This window comes from Arctopsyche grandis, chromosome 7 (genome assembly GCF_051622035.1).
Source record: "Arctopsyche grandis isolate Sample6627 chromosome 7, ASM5162203v2, whole genome shotgun sequence".
In the NCBI taxonomy this organism is placed as follows: Eukaryota; Metazoa; Arthropoda; class Insecta; order Trichoptera; family Hydropsychidae; genus Arctopsyche; species Arctopsyche grandis.
Window position 1 is genome coordinate 16104678 of NC_135361.1, and position 26901 is coordinate 16131578.

Consider the following 26901-nt stretch of genomic DNA (forward strand, 5'->3'; position numbering starts at 1 on the left):
TATACGTATTTATATTTATTTTTCAATCAAGCTTTATAAATATTTATCAATTTTTTAAATAAAAGCACTCTACAATTTCGGGTTCATCATCAAAGTAAATTTCGGGTTCGTTGTCAAAGTCATATAAGGAGTTATTACTTGGGAATTGACTATTGTCGATAAATTCATATTCACAATCAGTAGAGCTGCTGATTTGTCGAGTTCCTCGGCGAGGAGCTATTATTTCGCTTTCGTCACTTTCACTGTCCGATATCATTTTGCAGAGTTAAAATAAATGGCAAAAAACAATAGAAATCCGCTTTCAATTATATAGGTCACGAGACGTCACGAATTCGTGCAATCAATCAAATGCAACTGAAATGCATACAAAATGTTAATGATACATGTTGAAAAATTATTTGATTATTAGAAACTTCGCATCCTTGTGTCTCGCTCACACGTACACAATTAAAACCAAGAGAGAAAGACCGCTACCTGTTTCAAATGTATCGCATGTTGTAAGGATACATCGATGTCTAAAAATAGATTATTGAAAAAAATAATGCGTCGGAAAACAATCGTCAAAACTTATTTAGTGTATATATGTAGGTATCTCTTTCGCACGCACGCATGTAAAAGCAAGACAGAAAGAGAGAGCACGAGTTCACAACTGCTTCTTAAAAATGTATACAAAGTATTACAAAAATTACGCGCGTTCGGCGAAGTAAGTATAAGACTTCAGAAAGGAATTGATACACGAATTAAAATAAAGTTATATATTATATATAAATATAGTGTAAGGTAATTTATAGGCGCTCCCGTTCGAAATGATGAATGAATGTGTGCATGTGTATGGTCACCCATCGCACATACCTGTCGTCGCTTGGCCTGACGTCACATGACGCTCCACCCCCCCCCCCCCCCCCCCACCCACTTTACTCTGATTGGCTGTGTGTTAACGGTCTGGCACAAACACACATACTCACACACATCTCGTTCGTTTTTGTATATTATTTTTTAATTTCAGCAGAATAAAACTCAAAATAAAAATATTATTAGTATATGTATATATACATAAAACGCTTAGACATTTCAATGATTCCACAACCGTGCATAAGGTTTTTTTTTTTAGAAAAAATAAAATAGTATTTTTATTTATTTATACATTGAATGTATACTTTTTTTTGAAAAATTTATTTGAAACATTTCTTAGAACTTCTTAAACAATTCAACAGAATATATAATTTAATTAATATTTAAAAAAAAATTACTTAAACCCAATTTTTTTAAGTATAAAAATAAAAAATGGAAAAAATAATTGATATAATCATATACAGAAACATTATTATACAATATCTTTGGTTTAAAAATTCTCCAAGTCAAAGTCTTCATTTAAAATTACTCTTTTAACTTTACTAGCTCTTCTCTTTGGAGTCGTTGGAATAACATTTTTTGATGAACTTGGAACATCTTCTTTGTTCTTTGTGCTAGATTTTACAAATTTGGAAGGACGTCTTTCTCGTCTAATTGTACTCGGAACATTTGGAAAATTCGTATCAGAATCTTTTTGAAATTTCCTAATTTCATTCAAAAAATCAGTATCAGTTTCTAAAACTTCTTCGACCTGTAAAAATTAAGATAATATTAACCAAAATAAAGGGTTAAATCTACTTCCTGATACGTTTTTAGTGCATTTAATTGCAAACTTTTTAATTATTGATTATAATTATGTATAACTTCACTAACTGATTTTGTATTTAAAATTTCCATACTAAGATAAACTAAAAAATTTGTTAATGTTAATCTATGTCAAATAAGCAAAAACAAACACTGCAAAACAATGTACATATCAATATTGGATTAGATATATTAAAGCGAGTAGATGGATCTTTGTCTATTTAAAAAAGTTGCATTTTTTTTCAATTTGTGTCCAGAAACCAAGGTGATGCATATATAACAAAAATGATTGCAGTTAAAGGTGAAATTCTGATATGCAAGTATGTATTAAAAATAATATTTGGATGCATAACCAATTACATTCTTTAAAAGTTCGAATATAAGCAAAATGCACAATGCAGTCAGTGAAATTAAAAAACTAACGAAAATATCATATTCGTCATATTATTTTAAAAATTAAAAAAAACCTATAATAAAAATTAACTAGATATTAATTAATTATGCTACACATAAATGTATTATAAAACAATCTAATAGCATTCAAACGAAAATAATAAAATTCAAACACCAAATGATCAATATTCAATTTCATAATACGTATATATATAAAGTGACCGATTCAAAATCGTCAAACACTAATCGATTCTAAATAAAAAAATTGTATTTGATTATGTGAATGGGCCATAAGTGTTAAGTTAAAAAAAGTAGCATCCAATCCAAATTGTCAGTGAAATTAAAAAACGTACACATACACAAAAATTAATATATATTTATAAAAAAATATTCAATTAATATCAGAATGCTTGCTCATTTAAAAATGTGTAGATATTTTCTCAGATTTACGTCCATCAAACAGTGTGGCAAATGTAACGCATATTGCACAGGTAACAAAAATGGCATTTATTTTACTCAATTTAATAATTTACCTCTTGTTTGTAATCCTTCAGCAGATCACATGCATAGCCTACCACATTTGTCACCAACGGAGACTCAATTAATTTCAGGTGATGATATAATCTCATTATCATTGGTACAATTTTTTCTATATCATTCTGTTTCATTTTCTGTAAAAAATTTTCATTGACAACCATTAAGATATCCTACGCACTTTTCAAAATATCCTATATTTAGATTGAAGGTAAAAATTTCAGTGAGATTTTACATTTCATAGATTTATTTTTAAACTCTATACACAAGTAAAACTAATGACACATAACACTACGTTCATAAACCCAGGTGCAAATCTTATTTATGATAAATATGTACATAGCAGTTTCTATTGAATATGGAGTACATTTCGGTCTGCTTATTTTGTCATATGGTGGTTTACTTTTTTCGTATAAAAGATAATAATCAGTTCTGTGATGAATATTGTTAAGTGCAGAACAATATTAAGCCTCTTAGATTTTCCATCCAAAACCTCAAAAACAGATGATTATTATATAATTATAATATGGAAATAAAATAAACTGTGACGATCATTCGTGCTAAAGCTTGCATTACAACTAAGCCATTGGAAAAATTAAAATGTTGCCGAGCTGATGGAATAAAATATTAAGTGCAAAAATGTTAAGACAAAAAACAAACTAAGCCTATATAAATATTTGGCAAATGTGTCATTAAACATGAATTACAAAGCAATGTGTTACTGGACAAAATAAAAACACACTAGGCATGCTTGTAATTTGAACTATTTCTCAAAATCTAACATTATATGGGAGATACCACAGTTTTTGCAGGTGTGTAATGACACTGAGCAACAAAAAATCACATTTTTTACATACTTTACTAAGTTTGACCCACTGAATTCAAATATGAAAATGATTTTTATTGGTTTCTCTCGTTCGATATTTGAGCATTTAAAATATGCAATTTTTACAGATTTTTGGCTTTTGCAATATTTAACACAAAATCTAGTATTGCTGTGCTAAAAGTGAGTATTGGAATCAATAGTCAGATGTTTTTTCTATTGATTGTGGTTTTTTATTGCTTTAAAATACTTAAAAAATAAATTATCTAGCGAATTTTAAAAGTCAAAAATGTACTTTGTTTTTTTACACATATTTTTCTCGGGCTATTATTATGTATCCATTGAGCCATATTTTATATTTCAATACGTTTACAAGGATTGGTTTTCTATCTCAATTTATTTTTTTTATCTAAACGTATTAATCCAGCAGTAAATGATTTTAAATTGAGATAAAAATGGCAAAGTTTCAAAACGATCAGAAGAATGTAAGATATCAAATCCAAATTTTGTCAGACAAACAAGCGAAGGTAAACTTAACAGAGCCTTGTAGAAAATGCTATTGTTGATGAGCGAATGCATGATGCAAGAGCGAGATGAAGAATGGAGATTCCTGCTCTAGCGGTAAAAAAAAATCACAATCAATATAAAAAACATCTAACTATTGATTCCAACACTCACTTTTGGCACAGCAATACTAGATTACCAAAATCTGTAAAAATTGCCCTTTTTTTTAAACGCTCATATCTCATAAACAAGAGGAAACCAACAAATATTATTATCATATTCGAATTCAGTAGGCCGAACGTAGTAATGATTGATGAGTCTCCACTACGACAATTTTTTTGTTGTTGCTCGGTGTAATTGGTTAACTTCCAAAAATAAGATTAGGTTGGAAAACTAGTCCATATTATGTTGTCAATTTAAATATTCAGTTATGAGAAACATTTACGAACATTACAATTATGCCATACTAAATCTAGAAATATTTAGATATTAAATACATACTAGTGAATACAATAAAAATTAAATAATAGAAATAACAAAAGCAAAGCTTGTGATATAAATATAATATGTTAATGCACAATAACTTTGCCTACTTATAGTTTAAATTGATCTTACCTGAACTGCGATATTGCTCGTTACTCTCGTAGCTAAATCATCATTTTGCTCTTTACTCTGAGGATACCTAGATAATTTTCTAAGAATGTCTAAAGAATCTCGAAGAACATCAGTTCCAGATATACCTTCTTCGCCTACTGAAATTGCTTGGTTGCATAACCGAATCTTAAATCAAAATTATACTTAGCTGAAAGTATTAAAACGACATGCAGTATATCTGCCCATATATACATACCTGAGTATTAAGACGCTGTACATCAGTCATGTGGCTCAACATCATATCATAAATCATATAACGATCTGCACGTTTATCATCTCCTATAGCATATAAACATTATATTCATGAACCAAAAACAATGGATATGACTCAACATAAACATATTTACAGATCCACCATAATATCAAGAAAAACGACAAACATTAAAAGTTAACACTTCTCTTCCCAAAACTAATTACAAATAAAATGACGACAATAGTGCTAGCAATAATCAAGATATAACAGTAGATCCATATGAGATTCAACAATGCATTATTTATATACCACACCTTTCAATGAAAATAGAGCTCGTTCTTCATCGGATATTTCATAGTCTTTATATGCTAAAGAATTTCGATAGTTGTTATAATAAAATACACTGTTTACAAAATTCTTATATAAAATGTTCTTGTCTTTCTGAATCAAGCACTGAAATACATAATATGTCGCCGTGTCTTTGATTTTTTCATCTGAATCGCACAATAGTGAAAAGTAATTGAAATAAAGAGCATCTCTTAGTTTCAAAAAATCCGATACCAGCAATTGCGTTATGAGCTGGACAGCCATACGCCTTATTGTCAAATCTTTACTAGCTAGACAGACATACATTCCAGGTAACATAGGCTCCACTATTGCTGTGTACCTAAATAATTGTAAAAAATGTAAAGAATTAAACAATTAATCAAAATATTGAATAAAAGTAAACAAAAAAACAAGATGAAATAAAGTAGAACCTAATACTCATATCAGCTAGCACACACATAGCATTGATTTTAAGTGGCAAAGGACTCATGGAAGATGCTAGTAAACGAGCGCAAAGTTTAGTCGTCCTTACAGCAGTTGACTTTTCTCGTAAGCTTAACTTACCCAAAGAAGCAATTGCTGCAGCCCGAGTACCCACCGATATTGGGCCTATAATAAAAATAAAAATGAACCATTAGTTTAATGATTAGTGATATTAGTCATTTGGTATTATATAGGATGGTCCACGGGAATTGGACTTTTTGTAACAAATAATACTCGGCATCTGAAGGGAGGGGGAACCTGTGATAATGGTTGTTCAACTCTTGACTCCATACCATTTAGATTAACTTAATAAACAACTTTCTTGAACAAGAACTCATAGTTTCTTAGAACTCATAGAAAGAGGGAAAATCATAGTTTCAGCAAGACATGACAGTGCTGTCACTGCCCATACAGTAAGAGCTTCACTGACAGCAGTTCGGGCATTGTTCCCTAATTGGCTAATTTTACACTTTGTTGATGTCTCTTGGCCTGCCTTTCTGACCTTTCCATGTGTGATTTTTTTCTGAAAAGCACACGTGTGCGAAGAAAAGTCACGCACACCACAAGAACTGAAGACCACAATACAAAATCAAATCGAGCAAATCAATGAAATGACACTGAGAAAAGTGGAGGTTAATTAGCCTAAATGTCTCCAAACGTGTACTCGTGAAAATGGCCATAATTTTAGTCGTATAATTTTCCACACATAAAATGGCATACTTTTAACTTTGTTTCTATGTGAATAATTAATGTTTACACAAAAAAATTGGATGGAGTACAGTTTTATTTATAGCTATCCCTTTCCGGTAGATAGTTGTATACAATTTTCGAATAAACTACAAAAAAATAAATCAAAATCAATCGTATCCTTTTGCTGAGTATGTCTGACTTTTTGATGATGTCATTTTGTAAAAAAAGGCAGATACTAATGTTCAATAAGTAGTAATTAAACTATTGGAGAAGAATCATCTCTTATACCTGTACAAGATACATCACTATGTAACAGATAATAGCTTTGTTTATCGTAATGTAATGAAAATATTCTAAATTCAGTACCGAGAAAGGCATTACTTAAAACAGAAATAGCATTGATATTTGAACCCCAAAATTTGTGCATATAAATGTTGAGCTAACAATTAAAAAATTGAGATAAACATTGGCAGATGTATGATATAAAGCGAAACCATACCTAAGGAATAAGTGCCTGTTTTATTTTATTTGCAATTTAAAATAAATATGAATGAAAAAACAAAATAAAATAAGAAACAAATACAGATAAAATGTAAAACAAATTAATCAATGAGCCGTTATATTTGAAAGAGGCATAAGTCCATTTTTATTAATTTTGAGAAATATTTCGCAAAGCATTACATATGTTTTGCGTTTTACAATATTTAAAAATACGGGTGGCCTGTAATACATTTATTCTGCCTTTCCGAGATTCTGGACGAATCGAATTAAAAGTAGTGATAACAATTTGTGAATTAAGTCATACAGAAATAGTGTTTTTGGAACTGAAAAATTGGACTTCTGTCACTTTCAAATATAACGGCTTATATAATTACAAACAAATAAAATATAAAAACATTAATTACATCAAATTAAACAATTCCTCGACCAGATATTTTAGTTTAAACAAATTTAGGCTAGCAGAAATCTGGTTGAAAAGCTTAATGCACTTTGCGACGGGGGACGAAGCTATCAAATTGGTACGTGTCATGGGAGAAGAGAACAAACTGCGGCATATAATTTACATGAGTTGACTGGGAACATTAAAGCTCAATTCCACAAGAATTTGTGGATTCCTCAACAAACCAACCAGTAATATATAGAAATGTTTTCCCAAATATACTCTACATGGTGACTCGGGGGAATTATAACCTAGATCTCCCAACAGGTAGGCACTAGGATAGAGCGAAGGATAGCGACCGTAAGCTATCATATAAGTATATCTGAGAAATGAATTAAAGACGAGTGCACCTTTGATGTTTGTTTGAGTTTATCATTATAAGTTAGGTTAGGTTTCGCTTTATATTTTACTCGGCGTGAAATATTTGTGTGTACATATGTATTTAGTTATAAGAGAATAAGTATTACAATTATTTGCATCACCATCCACTTCAAACGAATCAACCATTTTAAGTAGTATGGATATTATATCGAGAGAAGGCTTCTTTTCTGCAGCAAGAGCGAGATCGGCCATTGCAATTATAACACCGCCACCGATATCATCTTGCATATCAACCGGATTAGTACGCATCAATATTCTATTTTCGTACTCTTCCATGAGAGATGCAGCCCACGAATAATCACTGTCTCTAGAGAGCCTTATGGCGAGTGCGACTGTACCCCTCGTCGCACCAGATGGCACCGCATTATAATGAAGACTTCGAATCAATTGGTTTCTTAGACCGATACTCTGATCGTCATCTAGACATGTGCACCATTCACACAATACCTCTTGAACCAAAACAAGAAGTTGTATGTCGTCAAACTAAATTGGAATAGAAAATATAAAATTATTTTGAAATAAAAAAATATATCATCATTGATCGGGTGTTGGAATACTAACCAATGAATCAGTGGTACTTTCATTAAAATAATCAATAACGAATGATACATCTGTAATTGGAATGTAACGAGCGATGCAAGACAAGAAAACCCAACATGATAAATTATTTTCAGTTCTTATATGAGACGATAACGTTTCTACAAGTCGCAAGCTAAAATATAAATGCATTAACTTCACATAATAATATAGGTTGTGGCTATTTGTAGGTACTATATCTGCGAATTATTGGCTATTTGCAACTTATAATCCGATTTTAATTTCCTACATTTAATGTATGCTAGACTTGTTTAATCAATCGTTCGTTATATTTATGTACATGAGGCGAATAAATTTCACACGTTATTATAATAGATTTATATCATTTAGCTAGTTCACGGCTTGTACTTGTATGTAGGTATTCCACAACACATAAAATGTGATCGGACAATTGCATTATATATGATAACTGCCTCCACCACATCCACTATACTATGAAAATAGCATTGAAATCAGTGGAACCCAATCATGGGAAAGTTTATCGACTTGAAAACGGTCCACCTTGAATTTGTTAGACCAGCATACAATGAAATCCATCCCGGCAAAAAAGCTTAATGGATAAACCGTCATCTGATGTGGAACCCACAGGGTTATGTTTGTATTCTTTAGAAAAGTTGGACATGATAGAGGAGTTAGATGGTGTTCAGCTATATCAACGGCTTCGAAGTGTACACTGACTCATTAATGGATTATATATGTCGCAGTATACAGTACACAAACGTCAAATATCAAACGTGAAAACGTAAACAAATGTCTGTTAGTGTGTGTGTGAGCTATCGACGCGACAACGGTGGCGATTAGTGGAAACAACTCAAAATCGGATGGGAAACTTAGATATGCAATTTGGATTATATTTTTTACTCTAAGTCACTTTACGAGCTCAAACTAAATTTTTAGATGTTTAAAACAAAATTTTAGCAGTAAACACGCTGACAGTGACAGTTCACGCGCATGCGCAGAACGCTTTGCGCCTGTCCCAGATATAGTACCTGCAAATAGCCACAACCAATAATATATCAAATAAATCATTTAGGCAGAACATTTATGCATACGTAAGAACTTTCGCAGAATGTTTGGAGAGCATGAGACATGCGCGGCCCAAATGTCGTCGCATATTCTTTCGAATCAACGCGCTTAAAAAAATCCACGGAAATCTCTCTCGAACAGTACACGAACCCGAATTATATGTAACAAGGTCCTTAAAGAGCAGACTAACCAATGAGTCCAATACTAAATCTTGTATCTGAAAAAAATATTAAAAATTAAAAAAGATCAGTGATGTAATGATAATCGAGTGGTTGTATTTAAACCTTACTTTACTTTCTGGATCAGAAAGTTGATTCATAACACCGTCGAGCCAAGCTTCTGCAACATTCGCACTTCCCCAAACTAAAGCGAGACCGGTTAGTGTATTGATTGATAGAGACCGTACTAAAATACTCGTGTCGCGACAGCGATTTACAATGAGCTAAAAATTATTTATTAAAATATTTAATATGCACTTTAATATACAGTTATACCGAAGGCAAAAGACAAACCTGTAAATTTTTTTGTATCAACAACTCTCCACGAGTTTTAAGTAAACTATCTAAAAGTTTTATGGCAATCCGTCTGACAAGTACTCTTTCGTCATTTAATTTATGTTCGGCAATCATCAATAATACATCTCCATTGCCAAACATCTCTTTAATCAATGCATTCAACGTATCATTTTGTTGCGATGTACACGATACCAATATTGTGAGAGCATTAGTTCGGACAGAACATGTAACATCTTGACAGCGTTCAACAACAACGTTCAAAAGATCTTTATGTCCAACATTGCCATGTTTATCAGATATTTCAGAACTCGGCACATGGCTGATATCATCATCTTCGCCATCTAAGCTTCGTTCGTTCGCCATGATGCATCTTTCATCACTGTTTTCATTTACGTCCGAAATATTTCTATCATTTCCAGCAATAATGAAACCAATTACATCCTATAATTTAAAATATATACATATATAGAAACAAATTAAATTTCAATCATATCATTGAATAGCATAAAATCATACTAAGGCTAAACATCTCCAAGCGGAAATAGAATTCCTCGATAATTTAACAATCCATTGAAGTTGATCTATGTATGGTTGATGAGGCAATAATGCCATCAATCCGATTACTGTTTTGACCCGGAATGACCTATTTTCAGCTCGCATCTATAAAAAAATTATCATTGATTAAATATATTCCATTTTAAAAATGAGTGATACAAACTAATGCTAAGTCAGCAGCATAGCTTGGTGGTTGCGTTAATGCTAGCCACCGAGAGATTGCCGGGTTCGATCCTGTGGGTTGACCTCCATGGAAAAGAATTTATTCCCAGCATTATTTGTAGTGTTGCTGGTTAGACTTGGATATTTTTGACTCCATGTCGACCGTTTTCTATCAGAGTTTGCCAATTTATCTGATTTCATTGCTGAAATGGTTCCTCATCAAATTGGCAAAAACCATCCTACTTTCAAATTTATAATCTACAAATATGTACAAGTTTGAGACCATAAATGTCGCTCAGGAGCAACCAGATAATGGAATCATGGGAAAATATAAAATTGGGTCCTATGGATCAGCTATTGGATCAGCTATGCCGCCTTTACCAAGGTATAAATAAATAAATTCAAACCATTCCGCTAGAATCACAGCACAGATGTTGAATCAAACAAGTACATCCATCTACAGCCGACTCTCCATATTTCGTCAGCAATATTGCACAATGCGTCAATCCAGCCATTTGCAATGAAACCTACATATTATACAATTAATTAATACAGAAATTTTTAAGAAATTATAAAATAAATAAAAATATAATAACCATATTCTTTTTTATCGTTTTCTCAGTAATGACAAATTTAGACACTAAACATTTGAATATCATATTAATAACGCTTTTATCTGGTGTACTTGAAGAGCCGTCTATTAGTTTATTGAGGCAGTTAAACGATAGTCCAGAAATCTTTCCGAGTGTATTTTTGTCTGAAACAAATCAAATATATAATATTGTATTAAAAATATCTATTTGTTTCTATAATAGTAAATACTAATTTAATACAGTATCAATTTACCTATATTTAAACGAGAATTGAGGGCAATGCTATTCGTTAAATCGACCAAAGAGCTGACAGTTTCCTCTAAACAGACATTATTCGTCTTCAAATTAAATCGGCCAATAAGTACGTTCAAATCATTCAACGCTACTACCAACTGACGATTTACAGCATTGATATTGGAGCATATTCTATGGTCATTATAGACTTCTTCGTGTTCCAGCAATTTCTCTCCAAATTTGAATACCTTCAAACACACTATAAACATTTGACAGTGAAAAACCTTATAAGCGCTGCTGCCAGGTATAGTCAACATGACAAAATAGAGCCTCGCAGCATATATAGCACAGAGACGATGCTCATCCGATTGAATTTCCTCTTCACCAATGTTGATCAAGGAAAATAGCAATGAGATTAACTTGTCGTGTTTTATAACATTGACTAGGGATTTCCACGATTCTCCCGCTGTTGAATCGTCATCATCCGAAGCATCACCGGGGCCATTAAATAGTGACGTCTGTAGGTGTTTTATAATATTTATTAAAATACAGCTACGGCGATCGTCCAGATTGTAATCGGATGGTAGTGGGAAGTGGTCCATGAACTCTCTGTCCCAAATATCTTGAACCCAATCATTTCTGAGCTGGTTTAGTCTCAACGGCACCAAAAACTGCTCCAGATCCATATTTCTTCAATACGAAGTAATTCTCATTCACAATTATTCACATATCTGGTCTCGATAAAAGTTTATTTGCACAAAGTACTGAGGCACCCAGCCCGCCACATTTGACGTTTGTTCTGCACGCAGGCCGTAACGATCCATCATACGGCCATTTCAAAGATTACAAATTCTATAAAAGGTAAACGGTAAACGGACTACTAGTCATATGTGAACCAGTCACAGGACAACCGGTCACTCTAGATCGGTCACACGTGATCACCCGTCACACTAAAACTGGTCACGATGAAACTGGTCACACCCTAAAATGGTCACGAGAAAACTGGTTGACCGATTTTAGGGTGTCACCAGTTTTAGTGTGACGGGTGATCACGTGTGACCGGTTCACATTTGACTAGTAATCACTAGAGGTAGGATAGTCACAGTGCTATCCATTGTTCGGCAAACCTTTAACAATGCATTTACAACCTTTGAACTGTGGCGGCTCGCTTTTACGACATGGTCGAGTTTGGTTGCCTTCCTGCGAGTGGGGACCAACCCGGCTGGGTTCGGAGAGCCACTACTCACTCTGTCTTCAGCTGTCATATAATAAACACGTGCATTAACATGCCAGTCGTCTCATTCGTTCATCCTCCATAGAACAATACACGGCCCCCTCAGGCTCCAGTGACTAGTAATCACCAAACCAAGGTAAACGGATTATTGTTGACAATCGTTGCCACAAAAATCGCGAATACGGAATATTATACGGCCATTTCAAAGATTACAAATTCTATAATAAAGGAGGTTAGTAAAAAGTAAACGGATTATTGTTGACAATTTTTGCCACAAAATCGCGAATACGGAATATCTGGCACTCGAGTTCTCGTTAGTACAATATTTCGCGTCGGCGTCTTTCGATTGATGGAGTTTTTGGGTGCCAGATTTGAATTCTTTTTGCGGAATAATCACCGAACCAATAAAAAACTGTAATCTTTATGAATCATATCAATATAATTACGGCTCCCGCATCCTTCGCTTTACAGAGCCTTTTCGAAAAAAATAATGTAAGGGAAAAGTTAGTCATAAGTATGGTGACCATAAGTCCTTTATTTAAGAGGACAGTCCTTTATTACATACCTCCTTTGCATTTTTTCACTGCACCTTTATTTTCTAAATTTGCCCTCTTGTCTTTTATTTTGTAATACCAACTATGGCTAAAAATAATAACGCCCAAATATTTAAAGATGCAATTCATACATTTTAGCATATCTATTGATTACATTGAGCAACAAAAAAAATTACCGTAGACATCAATCTTTTACTAAATTTGATCCACCTTAATTCGAATATGACAATGACAATGATTTTTGTAGGTTTCTTTTTGTTTATGAGATAAAAACGTTTAAAAAAATGCGCAATTTTTACAATACGCAAAAGTGAGTATTGTAATAAATAGTCGGATGTTTTTCCTATTAATTGTGATTTTTCTATACTTATAAATGAATATTTATCGAATTTAAATTTTTTGTCATGATGTATGTACATATGTAATGATTTTTTTACCTTTCCACGTTTATAAGGATTGGTTTTGTATCTCAATATTTTTTTATCTAAACGTACTAATTCGAGTGGTAAATTTCAATAATGTGTAATATTATTGTTTAAAAATTCAAAAAATTTAGCTGATTCTCTTTATATCCCTTATTTTCTGCAAAAATATATGGTCACCGTTGTCATAAGTAAAGAGCGGACCCAGAGCGCACTGTTCATTGTTCACATGTTGTAAATGCATTGATAAAGGTTTACCGAACCTATTTTACAAAGCATTTACAATAATGGAACAATAGACGGCGCGCTTCCGGTCCTACCTCTAGTCATAAGCCATGTGATCGGGAACGTCATTTGGAGGTTCAGAGGGTATTTGTCCTCTCACAGATTTGGCCAGAACAGGAACATGCATGTCATTTGACGAAATACTGTGAATTTTAATCAAATCGATTATTCGTTTTTAAAATTTGAGATCTGCAAAAACTGCTACAAAATTAAACAAATTGATCAGAAGCTTCGAAAAATATAATCAAAACAACCACAAACTGGCCAAATTTTGCCCTCCTCCCCCTCGGAAAAAGCTGAAATGATCTCCCTGCATGGCCATTTGAATTAAAATAAAAAAAACTTAACAAGCATTTATTTACCAATAGCACAAAATTAAATGGTATCTATACAAATATAATAATGTTACATTTGCATTTAATTATGATTTGCCGTCAGCTGATTCCCGAAAATAAAAATCAGAATTTGCTTTACATATTATTATGATTGAGTACCATGGTACCATTTGGAAATATTTTTACTTCCTACAAATATATATGTATGTACATATATACAGGGCCGACGAGAGGGGGGGGGGGACCGGGGTAAAGTTTCAGGGCCCGGACTAATCGATGGCCCCGTGTCGGAAATCGTACCTTTTGTACCATATTTTCAAATTCAATTATTTTAAAAAATGCAACCAGCATATAGGTATTTTTTTAATAGTTTGTGATAAATTTTTCACATATTAAAAATATATCTAAAAATTTGTAATTGGACCCGGAATTATTTTTCCCAGGACCCGGGATTTCTCTCGGCGGACCTACATACATATGTATATACATATACATATACATACACACACATTTAGAAAATATCAGGATGAATAATATTATTTCCCTTTACATAATCTTAATGGTTCGGTGATTATTACGCACAAAGCGATCTCGCACACGTGGCAACGATTGTCGTGTACGCGATCGTAATTTGCGCAATAATCCGTTTACCAATCTAAATACTCACAATATAAAAAATCAGCATATATATATATATATATTTCTCAGTACAAGCACGTTCAGTTTTAGGGTGAAAGGAGCACGGCACATGGTATTTTTTAGATAATTTTAAACATGCGAAAAATATGTGGCATGCCTATGATTTCGCCCTTTATTTGCCTTCTTCATTCGTTCCAAATTGGATTCATTTTTATTATTATTACAAAGCCTTTTCTTAGGTTTACTTCACAAACGATTCATTATATTTTCCTACACTCTTCCGATCGTTTTGAAATTTTGCCATTTTGTGCGGTTTGGTAAACGATGGAAATTTAAATCGTTTCTGATAGTTTGATGGCGAAAAATAATCGTAATAGATACATTTAAAAATGCTACAATTTTGACCATCTTGACGTTTACTGGTAAGTAGACTTATGTATATATTTACCTTTCCCTATATATATTATAAAGTCTCCCCTCTTTTCGTCAGAGTTTAATTGTTTAAACGCCTATAACTTTATCTTTTTCACAATATATCTTATATGATTTGCATTATAGGCTCTAATATACATACATACATACATATATTTTTACTTCACTCATAGTTTATTCTTTTTGCATTTGTAAAACCATAATCAAATGAAATGTGAATAATAAAATATAATACTGTTACGTATACTAAAATAAGAGGTTAGTAAAAAGCCGCCGGTTAAGTGCAATCGGATTAAGCCGAGGCGTATCCCTGACACCGTGCGACCGTTATAATTGGTTTCTAGGATTATCTGCAAACTAAGTGCAATTAAGCTAAACAATGGCGTAGTAGCGGTACTCGGTCGCATTCCCGTGGAGTTCTCAGAAGTGACCGATAACTTGGTACTGTGGGACCGAATGTCGTGGGAATACATATCCGAGTACGTGACCATAACAATAGGTAAACAAATTAGACGTCGAAGATGTCCTGAGAGATCTGCCCCTTATACGGCGGTACTTAGGCGATATCAAGACATTCTGGACTGAGCACTGCCAGTGTGTGTATCTCCTTAATCATCAATAAATTCTGTGAAACGACTTTGGCCTTTTATTTGGATCCTCCACCCACCCCTACGCAACAATACTATAATGTTTTAATTCATTTAATTCAACATATTTTTATTTATTTAAATGATACCCAACAATGCAGAGTGATTTATAGGATTCAATTTATTCATTTGTTTTATGTGAACATACAATATTTTCATGGTCACCATCACCACTAGATAATAAATTGAATGAAATTAAATGCCATTTGTACTCATTCCATAGGGTAAAAGGAAATATTTTAATATGAAAGTGGTCGTATATTTTTATGCCAGATGCCTATACAGAGGCCGTGGCCTTATCTCGCGGTCAAATGAGGAAAAACCCTATGGACCATTAAACGCTGCCTCAACGCGAAAACGACGTGCGCTGAACCTCAAATTGCTATTCTTATTATAGACACACTTCATGCGCCAAATAAAAAACTTTTTTAATAATGTAAAACTATCCACTATCTATAAACAATATTATATTTATTCCGTAAATATTTTCAACACGCACGAAAGTTTTTATAATTTTACTCGACATACATATATGATGAAAATGATTCAAACACGCATTAAAAATTCCAATCCAATTTGCCCTTTTTTACATAGTTGTTTTTGAATATGTTATTGTATTAACACGCTCGAAAATGTTGTTTGCGTGAATACAATACAATACAATACATCATAATGACAATATTTGTGTGGGTGTTTATGTGACGTTTGTGAAAATCGGCCTGAATGTGCGTCCCTCGCGTTATTAAATTTTGAGGGTCGCGACCCTTAAACTCCCCATACGTGATGGATTCTGTCGCCGTTAGAATTTAAACGAGAAATTCTACGTAAAAAAATATAAATATGTACCTACATTTTTATGTAGAATGAATATCGTTGAACATTAACCAAATTTATTCATATTATTATGTATAAATATAAATTCCGGTATCATTGAATAAAGAGAATAGGTTTTTTTTGATATATGTATATATATATATATATATATATATATATATATATATATATATATATATATATATATATATATATACATATGTACATATCATGGCTTTGACATGTATTATTAGAGATATAAATTATATAAAAATCTTATTTATTAACACACGTATTGCTGACAATATTGTTGCGTAGGGGTGGGTGGAGGATCCAAGTAAAAGGCCAATAGTCGTCTCACAGCATTTATTGATGATTAAGGAGATACACGCACTGGCAGTGCTCAGTCCAGAATGACATGATATCGCCTACGTACCGCCTTATAAAGGGTAGATCTCTCAGGACGTCTAATCTGTTTACCTGTTGTATAGTCACGTATTCGGATATGTATTTCCACGACATTGGGTCTCCCCGTACCGATTCTGAGAAAGGACTAATAACGGCCATTGTTTAGCCTAAATGCACTTAGAGTCCAGATATAATCCTGGAAGTAAGTGCAAGCACTTAGTTAATCCGATAACCGATATCCGTTGGTCTAAGTGCAAGCACTTAGTTAATCCGTTAACAGATAATCCTTGAACGGTCACATACTCTCTGGGATTATATTCGCTTAATCCGTGGCGTACGTAACAATATCATTATTATTGTGTATTTTTCATCACCTTTTTAAGGTCCAGACACCTGATTTTCTTTTGAATAGTTCTAATGTTTACATTTTAAGAATCATTTAAAAGTTTTTTAAAAAAACAATTATTGAAATCTTTCTTCGCAAAATAAATCTAGACAATTTTAAATACAAACATTCGTTTTTTTTCAAAATTTATTTATATATTATATGAGCCGTTATATTTGTTAAAGTGGCAGAAGTCTAATTTTCAGTTCCAAAAACCATATTTCAGTTTGACTTCATTCACAAATTATTATTATCACTACATTTAATTCAATATGTCCAGAATCTCGGAAAGGCAGAATAAACTCATTACAGACCACCAGTATTTTTAAATATTGTAAAATGCAAAGCATTATATTTCATGTTTTGCGAAATATTTCTCGAATTGATGAAAAGTGTCAATCACAAAACTCAATTTCAAATATAACAAATACATATAACGGCAAATATAATAAAAAATAAATTCATATTTTTTTCATTTCAGAATGAGCGATGAAACTATATGTTTCAGTCAAAAGATCTCTTTACTAAAAATACCCAAATAAATGGCAAACCGTATATTTTCATCTGCAAAGCGATCGTAAAGTTCCTACACATATGCAATATATGAGTGTATTTTCATATGATATCTTCTTAGTGATTCTCATCCATTCATTCCAAACGAAATGTCTGCACTTTTTTCATAGAAGCAAAATATATACATATGTATATGTATTTATAAGAGAATTCAGTTAGTATTAATTGCGATACTTTATCTTCGTAAGGATGATTTTCGGTAAAACCGATCGTACTGAACTATGAGATTTAGTGGATTTTAGTATTAAGGATATGCATAATGTATTCTTGCTTTGTAAAATCCAGCTTGAGGCATTTGAAGGCCTCTGTATCTTACATACTTGGTAGTTCAATGGAATTCTCGGAGTGTTCTTAGTAGGAAAACTTCGAGGGTCGACTTTCTGACTTAAATGAAAATGTGTACATTCATTATATCATAACGTTTTCTGTAATAATTCGAAATTTTCCGAGGCAACGGTAACTACGGGATGAACTTTTCGAGGACAAATGAAACAATTTTACCCTTATATTCATACTATTTATATTTCTTAAGTGCTCTCAAAACAAAATATGCGAAGCAAAAACGTAACAGAAGTTTCAGGGTTTGAATATGTACTGAATTAAATCTAGAAAATAATTTCGGCACACACGTATAGACATTCAATGATTTTATTATTTTTCGTAACAAATATACATAATAATAATAATAATAATAATAATAGCTCATATAATAATTTTCAATAATATACTCCATAACATCTATAAGATTTTACTTGTAATGACCAATAAACAATATATATTACAACATGATCTTTAAAGTCTCGTCTAAACATTCATAATACACGTATAGGTAATTAATTATAATTTAATTAAATTTTTATTTTTATTGGAGCATCAAATAAATATCATCATTTCTGCTGCTTTACAAATATATATATATATATATATATATATATATATATATATATATATATATATATATATATATATATATATATATATATATATATATATATATATATGTATATATATATATATATATATATATATATATATATATATATATATATATATATATATATATATATGTATATATAGATATTGTTCATATTCATAAATATAATAATAATGGGTGTTTATATGTATATATGTATATATGTATGTATATATAATGACTAATTTTTGGAATTTCATTCATTTACAAACATTAGAATAAGCTTTACCAAAGAGCTTACAGTAAAAATTTTACATTACTTATTAACGAACGGTAATAAATGATTATGATAAGTTCTTACTGAAAAGAGGGATTATTAATGAATCTTAATGAGTATAATATGTATATAATATAATATTTATATTCATATTAATATATCTTATTCACTAATATTATCTATATAAATATACAAATTTTCGACAATATTTTCAATACTCCAATAAAAATTTCCACGTTGAAAAATATCTAAAAAAAAAAACAATAACAAAACAATCAATACGAGTTTATTTTGGTCAAACTACTAGTAAGGTTTGAGTCGCATATTGACGCACAGTGGCGCCCCGAGGCGAAATTACGCGTCAAAATGCGATTCACTGAGCCTCGTTGATTTATTTATGCGATAAAATAGAAAAAATTGTATTTCTCGAGTCAATTCCTTGGAATGCCAAAATTCATACAACGATAAAAATAATATAAAAAAATTAACTTTTTCGTCATTTATTCACGATCTAAGGCTCTTCTGTGAATGACGCAATAGATACACATATAAGTCTAATTGGAAATGGAACAATTATTTGATCCGCTTTCCAATCATCCACCTCCCGGCATTTATTCGATTTTTACTGAATCGCCTTTCCATTCAATTTAAATTTCATCCGATATATAAATATCAGATCTTTAAGCGTTCCAATATTATAATAGATACTGAAAACGAGCTTTTTATGTTTGATTATTTTATTTTGGAATTCCTTGCGTGTGAATATGTGTATAGCCGCGGCCGACGTAAACATTAAGAATGTGGTTGTTATACGTCATGGTGAAGAAAGCAGTAAAATTTTATGACCTTTTTACGTTACAAGGGGGGGGGGGGGGAAATAATATGATATAATAAAACGTTCAATGAAAATATTTTCACGTAAAAAGCGCGATACTAATCACGAAACAGATTTATGAGATCGCGATAATCGCGCGGAAAAATTGCTCTCGAGTATTGATAATAAATTGTCTCGAATCACGACAATTTTAATCGAAGTTTCATCGCAATAAAGACCACTGAAAAGCCTTGATGAAATAATTACTTTTCCAATATCATTACTGAAAAATTATTTTATATATGTACATATTTGTTATCATGTGTATAATAATAATAAAACAAAACTGTAAAAGCATACATATTATACCTATACACAATTAAAAATGGCCTATATTTAAATGGTCAGTTACTATCTGACTTTTTCAAAATTATTTGTTAGTAATATAATATATCAAAATTCTCTGTATGTTTGTGTCATTAAATGGCTTGTAATTAATTAAAATAATCAGTAATTTATATAAAATGGTTAGTACTAAAATTAGTCAGTTATTCAAAAGAAGATCACTCAAATTGAAAACTTCCATGACATGTCTTTTATAAAATCAGAAATCAAATCACTGTAAGAAATGCAGATTTATGTAATAAAAATGCAAGTATTGTTAGAAAAAGGCTTCATGCCAAAACAATAAGATGCAAATTTAACAGTATTAAAAAAAGTGTACCGAAATACCAAAATCAGAGAATTCAGCATACGTGTTGTAATATAAAATATTGTTTTTAATGACCATTTATTATTTTTTACTGACCATTTTTACTAACCCAATATTGTTTTTGCTGACCTTTTACTGTTTTTTAGTGAACTTTTATTGTTTTTTAGTGACCTTTTATTGTTTTTACTGACCATTTATTGTTTTTAATGACCGTTCGTTGTTTTTTACTAATCGTTTATGTTTTTTTTTACTGACCTCTTTATGAATACTTACTGACTATTTTTCATTTTATTTACAGACTCCTTTTTTATTTAAGTAACTGACCAAAAAAAATATTGCTGCCCAAAAAAATCAAAAGAATAAAATATGCAATAAAATTTATACACATCAATATAAATTTGCTTTGGAAATTTATAACCGTACTAAATCAATGCAATACACGCACGTATTTAACAAAAAACAGAGGCGTATCAATTTATTAATTTAATAATTTACAAATATAATATTAATTCATTATAATATTCAATGATGATCGGTGACTGAATCAAACGTTCGAATTTCACAAATTCCCCATTTTAATTCGCAAACGTTCTATACAATCTAAAAATATATTTGAATACAATGAATCGCTTCTCTATTATATAAAGGTACAATTTGACTCAGTTTTATTTCCATTGACGCTATACACAGTACATTTAATTATACAAAAATTATTAAATCGAATCGGTTCGCTATTTGTTCAGAGAAAACACGCACCACTCTGTAGTTATAAAACGGAAATATGTATATATTATATTATTGTATAATACAACTACGAGATAAATAAATACATACATTTCAAAATAAATATTAGCCTTGGTTTTTTTCGCGTAAGGCGCGCATAAAAGCTTAAAAGTTGTGTGTACATTACATATATATGTATGATTAATTGATCGAATTTTACAAAAATAAAAAGAGCACAGCTCTCATAAGGTATCTAAAAATCTATAAGATTCTACATGATACATCTGTCCAATAGTTTGATATAAAATGATCGGGTCAAAAATAATATAAAGTAAACACATACCGATTTATAAAAGATCGTGTCCAAAACCCTGTTATACTTTTGACCCACACTTTTTATTAAAAATACATACGTAGTAAATTTTCAATGAAAATCAGAAACAATAAAAAGAAAAATCAGTTATAAAATATCGAATTGATCTGTTTTTTTTCTTTAATAGACACGAAATTGAATTTCTTGTTTTGAATTGAGTTGAATAAGGCATCACAATACATTTAACATCGATATTATTCTTACTTAAACGTAACCTAGTACAAACTCACGATCTCACAGTATTTATTTATAATTTTCACGTCCTTTTTAGACACCATTCAACAACTATAGCAAAGCGCTTAGTATAAAAATTGACACATACTGTTTTAACGCGCGTCTTTTCAGAACGACAACGTCATGTGACATTCATTGACTGAATCGTCTTATTTTATAATATTTTTAAATCATCTTGGTCTCGTCTCAATCCTCCAGTCGCTTGTGTGGTGTTGTTTTTTTATTTAGTTTTTTATTATTTAATTTTTTTAATATTAAAATTTTCACAATGCGTTTTAAACGTTTTTGCAAATTCACGCTGGAGGCGTTCCATTTTTTTCGTAACCTTTTATCAATGTCTCTATGATGAACTTGATTGTTATTTTGTAGATCCCTTCCACGTTGGGCGTGTATCGATCGCCCAGTGTTGCTTCTACTGCTTCCAAGAACGGCTTCTCAATACGCTGAAATAAATACAAAAATAAATATTAATAAACATCCACATACAATACATACAATCAGTGTTGTAGTGCTAAATAGAAAAGTGCCAGGTCGGTGTTTAATTTTTACGACCCCCCCTCGCTTTTTTCGTTACTTAAAAAATATGTATCCTAATATTGGTAGTACAAATATTTGTAAAAAATCAAATGCTAATTAACTTGAAAAGTCAATCAAAGTGGTCTAAATAAGGCTTATTATTCGGTTCTGAAAATTTTGTTAGATGATTCAATTTCGGCATCATTCAAAGTGTCTATACTTTTTCCAAAGGGTTGTTGTTGAGCTGTTTTTAAAATATGTTCTGTACTCAATTGAGCATTTGAGTGAGGATACGGTTGTAGTCACCAAATGTTCTGAGAATCTGTTCACAATATTTGGTATACAAAATTTTATATGAAATATAAGCAAAAATATTTTTTAATTGTACTCCAAAAACAATTTTTATATCAAAGTACCAGGGCAGTGACCCGGCCCGACTACACCACTGCATACAATACAATACACATACAAATTTTAGAATACCGGGAGTATACGTTATGCATAGGGATGTGGCGTGATGACCAATCGTGTTGTAGAGACGCAGGGAAGTGGGGACTTGAGCATCTGACATGTGCTCCTGATATTGAACACTTGCGTTGAAACGGGTGACATCAGCGTCAGATGCGCCTAAGCATGCTCGGGAGCATACACACATCCATACACACATCCACGAAGACACACACACACACATTCATTCATCATTTCAAACGGGTGAATGGGTTGGATCGGCGAGTGTGTAATGCACGCACTCAACTTTAACATTATATTTATATATTACATATCTTTACTTTATTTTAATTTTTGTATCAATTCCTTTCCGAAAGTACCCATTCAAATCAACGGGCACAACACTAGTAAATTAATAAAATTAAATATCCGATACCACAGTTTTATATGAAACCTTAGGTTGTTCAATAGTTGGAATAAAATCGAGCACGAACAATGGAAGATTACGGTGTTGATGCATTTATTGTATATGGTATCGTAGCAAACGGGAGCTCATAAAATAAATACAATAATTAATACTACACATAAAATTCATTGCCGTACGAGACGACACTGATTCGTTCAATGCGACTTTGGTCACGAACGCACTTTCAGGGGTCGCCAATTTTAGAAGGAGTGCCTTCTGGTTTATCCGACCGAACACATTTTACGAAAGCTTTGCATCGCATGCTGTGAATATTTTATTTTATGTATATTCCTCCATTTGAACTGTGTCCTCTTATATTTGACCTGTACTGGTACGTCAGCATTATTATTATGAATAATTTCTTATATATTATATCTAAACGTGTTCGATGATCATTAGTTTTTTTTTTCGTTTGTTGGGTTTGATGTTCTATTTTAATTGCTGCTGTGTCAAAGCTCGAATACAGATATAAAGTTGATGACAAAAAAAGCGATGCAGCTTCAAAAGAAAGCATCGCCCCTCTCGTTGCCTGGGGCGATGGAAACATCAGCACTTTTTTTTCCATTCCTTTCCCAGACGACCTGTATAAATGTAGGTATATACATAAATATAACGCGTATGATATTTATTTTGTAAAAAAAATATCAGACAAATATATATATAAAATACATTTTCAATAAAATAAATATGTTTGTAATATATGTAACTCACACGGAAAATATACGGTAGACATGCCGTATAAATTTCAGATGAAAATAAACATTATTATGTGTATAGTTTGAATGGTTTAATACGCCAAATAAATTTGGTTTGTAAAATTATGAAAAATTTTATTCAAGAAAGTGAAATTAAATTATAAATATATCTTATGTTTTATATGAAAGCCTTTTCTAATGCTATGTAAGTATGTGAAGCTTAACTTTAAGTTGGATTTCTCCAATTTTTAGATATCATATTTGATACATCACCATACGTAATCTTCAAAAATAACGAAATTTTTACTTAAATATTACATGAATTTAATGAAAAATTTTTCTTTCCTAAAAGCGATCATGTACATTTGAATAATTGAAATGTAATATTTTCCGCATTTAAAAATAAAGTTATGTCGAAAGCAATACGATATTTAATCGAATTGAAGATTGATTGAATTAGCGGAAAATTCGTCATAGTTGTCCGACGAATGCGAATTCGGGTTCGAAATCGAATCGTTCGAAAATATTATTTTTCCAAACAAACCCAGCGTTTTATTAGAATAATATTTATTTTTCGAGGACGGAGCACAAATATTTATTCATTTTCTGGTATTAGCGGACAATGAAATGAGTACGACCTTTGTCTTGTCCACGGAATAGAATGGAAGTCAGGCCATTCCTTTCATACGAAATAGCGAAACATTTGTAATCCTTGTAAGTGAGAAAAACCTTTAGACAATGTACGTACACAATGGATAAAATTCATTAAATTTAACAATTAAAAAAAAATCAACAAACAAAACGAAATCCAGATTTTTGACCATTTTTATTTAATAATATTAAAAAGTATTTTAAACTTGATGGCTATTTTTTTAAATATAAATTGATTGAAAGTTAAAGTGTTTATAGTTTATATGTACATACATAAATAGGTCTGAAAGATAACGCCTATTTCATTTTCAACGTAAATTTATTTGGGCGATATAACTTTCAAAATAATAGATTACTTTTGTGTGTCTGATTGTGGTGCTGGATTTCTAGAATATTTTTGAATAAATATTTAGACTAAAACGGATGCTGAAAGTTAAATGGGAAATAGCATTCTTCCCTGAAGTCATCGTTCATCGTTTATTCACTGGACTCGGTATTCGGTCCAGGTCCTTATTTATATAAAAGATTTTGATAAGCCCTACTTTCGAATGATATCCGAAAGCACCAATCACGGGGACTTTGAGAAACTTAAGTCGTTAAAACTTTGCGAACGTCGAACGAGAAAGGGTCGAAATTTTAATATGCGACAAGATACGACTTTTGAGCATTCGATTTTTAAACTTTTTGCCAAAAGAAAAATCGAATTCTGGATATAAATTGACATTGAACAATTTTCCCGGCCATTTGCATATCTGAAGTTTGCTTAACAAAGTGAAAAGGGAATACGATGGCAATCTCTGTTATTTTTTCGGCGTTAAGTCCTCTTATCTGCGTATTGTTCTTACAGGGGAAAAAAAGTTACTCTGTAACGTCCGGAAAATGATTAATTACAAAAAGCGAAAATTTTCTTTTCGTTGAATTTATTTTTGCAGAAACTTTTGTATGATCAACAAAAACCAGTAATTAAAAGGCTGACGTAAATACATATGTAAGTACATATATAGTTTTAAATATAAACAAAATAATTTATTCAAATAGAGCTATGTACATATGTATAGTAATTTTTTTTGACTATATAATATGTTTTTAATTATTTAAGAAAAATAAAATGCAAGGTAAATCTGGCATGGGTTATCCGTAATATTATTGAACTCATTTTATTTACCTTGTGCATTTTAAATAATAACTTAAATAAGTTACGCATTTAATCTAATATAATTTGACAACACGATTTTTCTTGAGGATGAGTCTTTATTCGCAAAAAAATTTCATTCGGGTGAGTCGAATACGGCTATAGAGAATGAGACTTCTTATAAAATGGAAAATCGGATTCTATTATACGGATTTAATCGAATCAACAGACCCAACATCGAATAAACCTTCTGTGTAAGGATTTGTCGAATCACGATTCGCAGCAACGCCGGTCAGATCGAATTTTCCGGTATTTTTGCGAAAAAATCAACAAAACACCGCGTGCAATCGACGAAAAAGAAAATTCATTCAATTTTATAACAAATTATATCCGACACAATGGATAGACACGCCATAAATTATTACTCGTGCGGATATAACATGGTGGATAGTTCAGTAGGCACATTGCAATATTTTAATAGCACCACACACACAGAACAAAGGATCGTTTCGGAAAGCAGGTTCATTTATTTGGAACGAGGCTCGGTTTAGTATAATTCGTTTCAGATAACATTCGCACTGTTTGTCGGCGGAGAGAACGGATTAAGCGAAACCCACGTTCAAAGATAACGGGGATTTTCCCCCTGCTGAAATTGTTATGACAATTCTATGTGTATACAAAAAATGCCTAATATAATAACGATTCGTACGTATATAATATGTACATAGTAATTTCGTTGATGGAATCTAATTAGTGGTTCGTTTTCAACGCGGGATAGAAAGTGCGAGTTCATAGGTGAAACGACGTTTCCGGTTAGTTAGCAATCCCCGTCAAACCGACATAAATCGAATTAGCTAGTTGTGCGAAAGGATTTGTCGGAGGATCGGTACGGTGAATTTAAATAAGTCCTGACAACTATGACCGTACATTTTCCAAACCAGTTTGTTAAAATGGAGTAAAT

The 26901-nt window shown here is 31.6% G+C and overlaps 2 protein-coding genes across 4 annotated transcripts in view; both read right to left on the bottom strand.

The window, feature by feature from the left end:
• Cap-D3 (Chromosome associated protein D3) lies at positions 1-12067 on the bottom strand. Of its 3 annotated transcripts, XR_013260790.1 has the most exons (17): positions 11280-12067; positions 11030-11190; positions 10841-10960; positions 10233-10376; positions 9714-10157; positions 9491-9643; positions 9228-9418; positions 8140-8290; positions 7665-8061; positions 5516-5693; positions 5072-5424; positions 4761-4843; positions 4526-4690; positions 2583-2720; positions 1331-1603; positions 475-655; positions 1-354 (listed from the first exon to the last, which is right to left on the bottom strand). XR_013260790.1 is itself a non-coding variant. In XM_077434126.1 (15 exons), the coding sequence occupies exons 1-15, from the start codon at positions 11944-11946 to the stop codon at positions 1343-1345; spliced, it is 3606 nt and encodes a 1201-aa protein (XP_077290252.1). In that variant the 5' UTR covers positions 11947-12067; the 3' UTR covers positions 1141-1342. The 3 variants fall into 3 exon arrangements, 2 of the variants coding, with proteins under 2 accessions (XP_077290252.1, XP_077290253.1); XM_077434126.1 differs by lacking the exons at positions 1-354; positions 475-655 and having other exon boundaries at positions 1141-1603; XM_077434127.1 differs by lacking the exons at positions 1-354; positions 475-655; positions 2583-2720 and having other exon boundaries at positions 1141-1603.
• A 10178-nt stretch (positions 12068-22245) lies between these two features.
• The window catches only part of LOC143914597 (neuroglobin-like), an 88127-nt gene continuing 83471 nt past the window's right edge, over positions 22246-26901 (bottom strand). Inside the window, exon 5 of the mRNA XM_077434868.1 lies at positions 22246-22476. Coding sequence (XP_077290994.1) covers positions 22327-22476 — 150 coding nt within the window. The 3' untranslated portion in view covers positions 22246-22326. The remainder of the gene's footprint in view (positions 22477-26901) is intronic.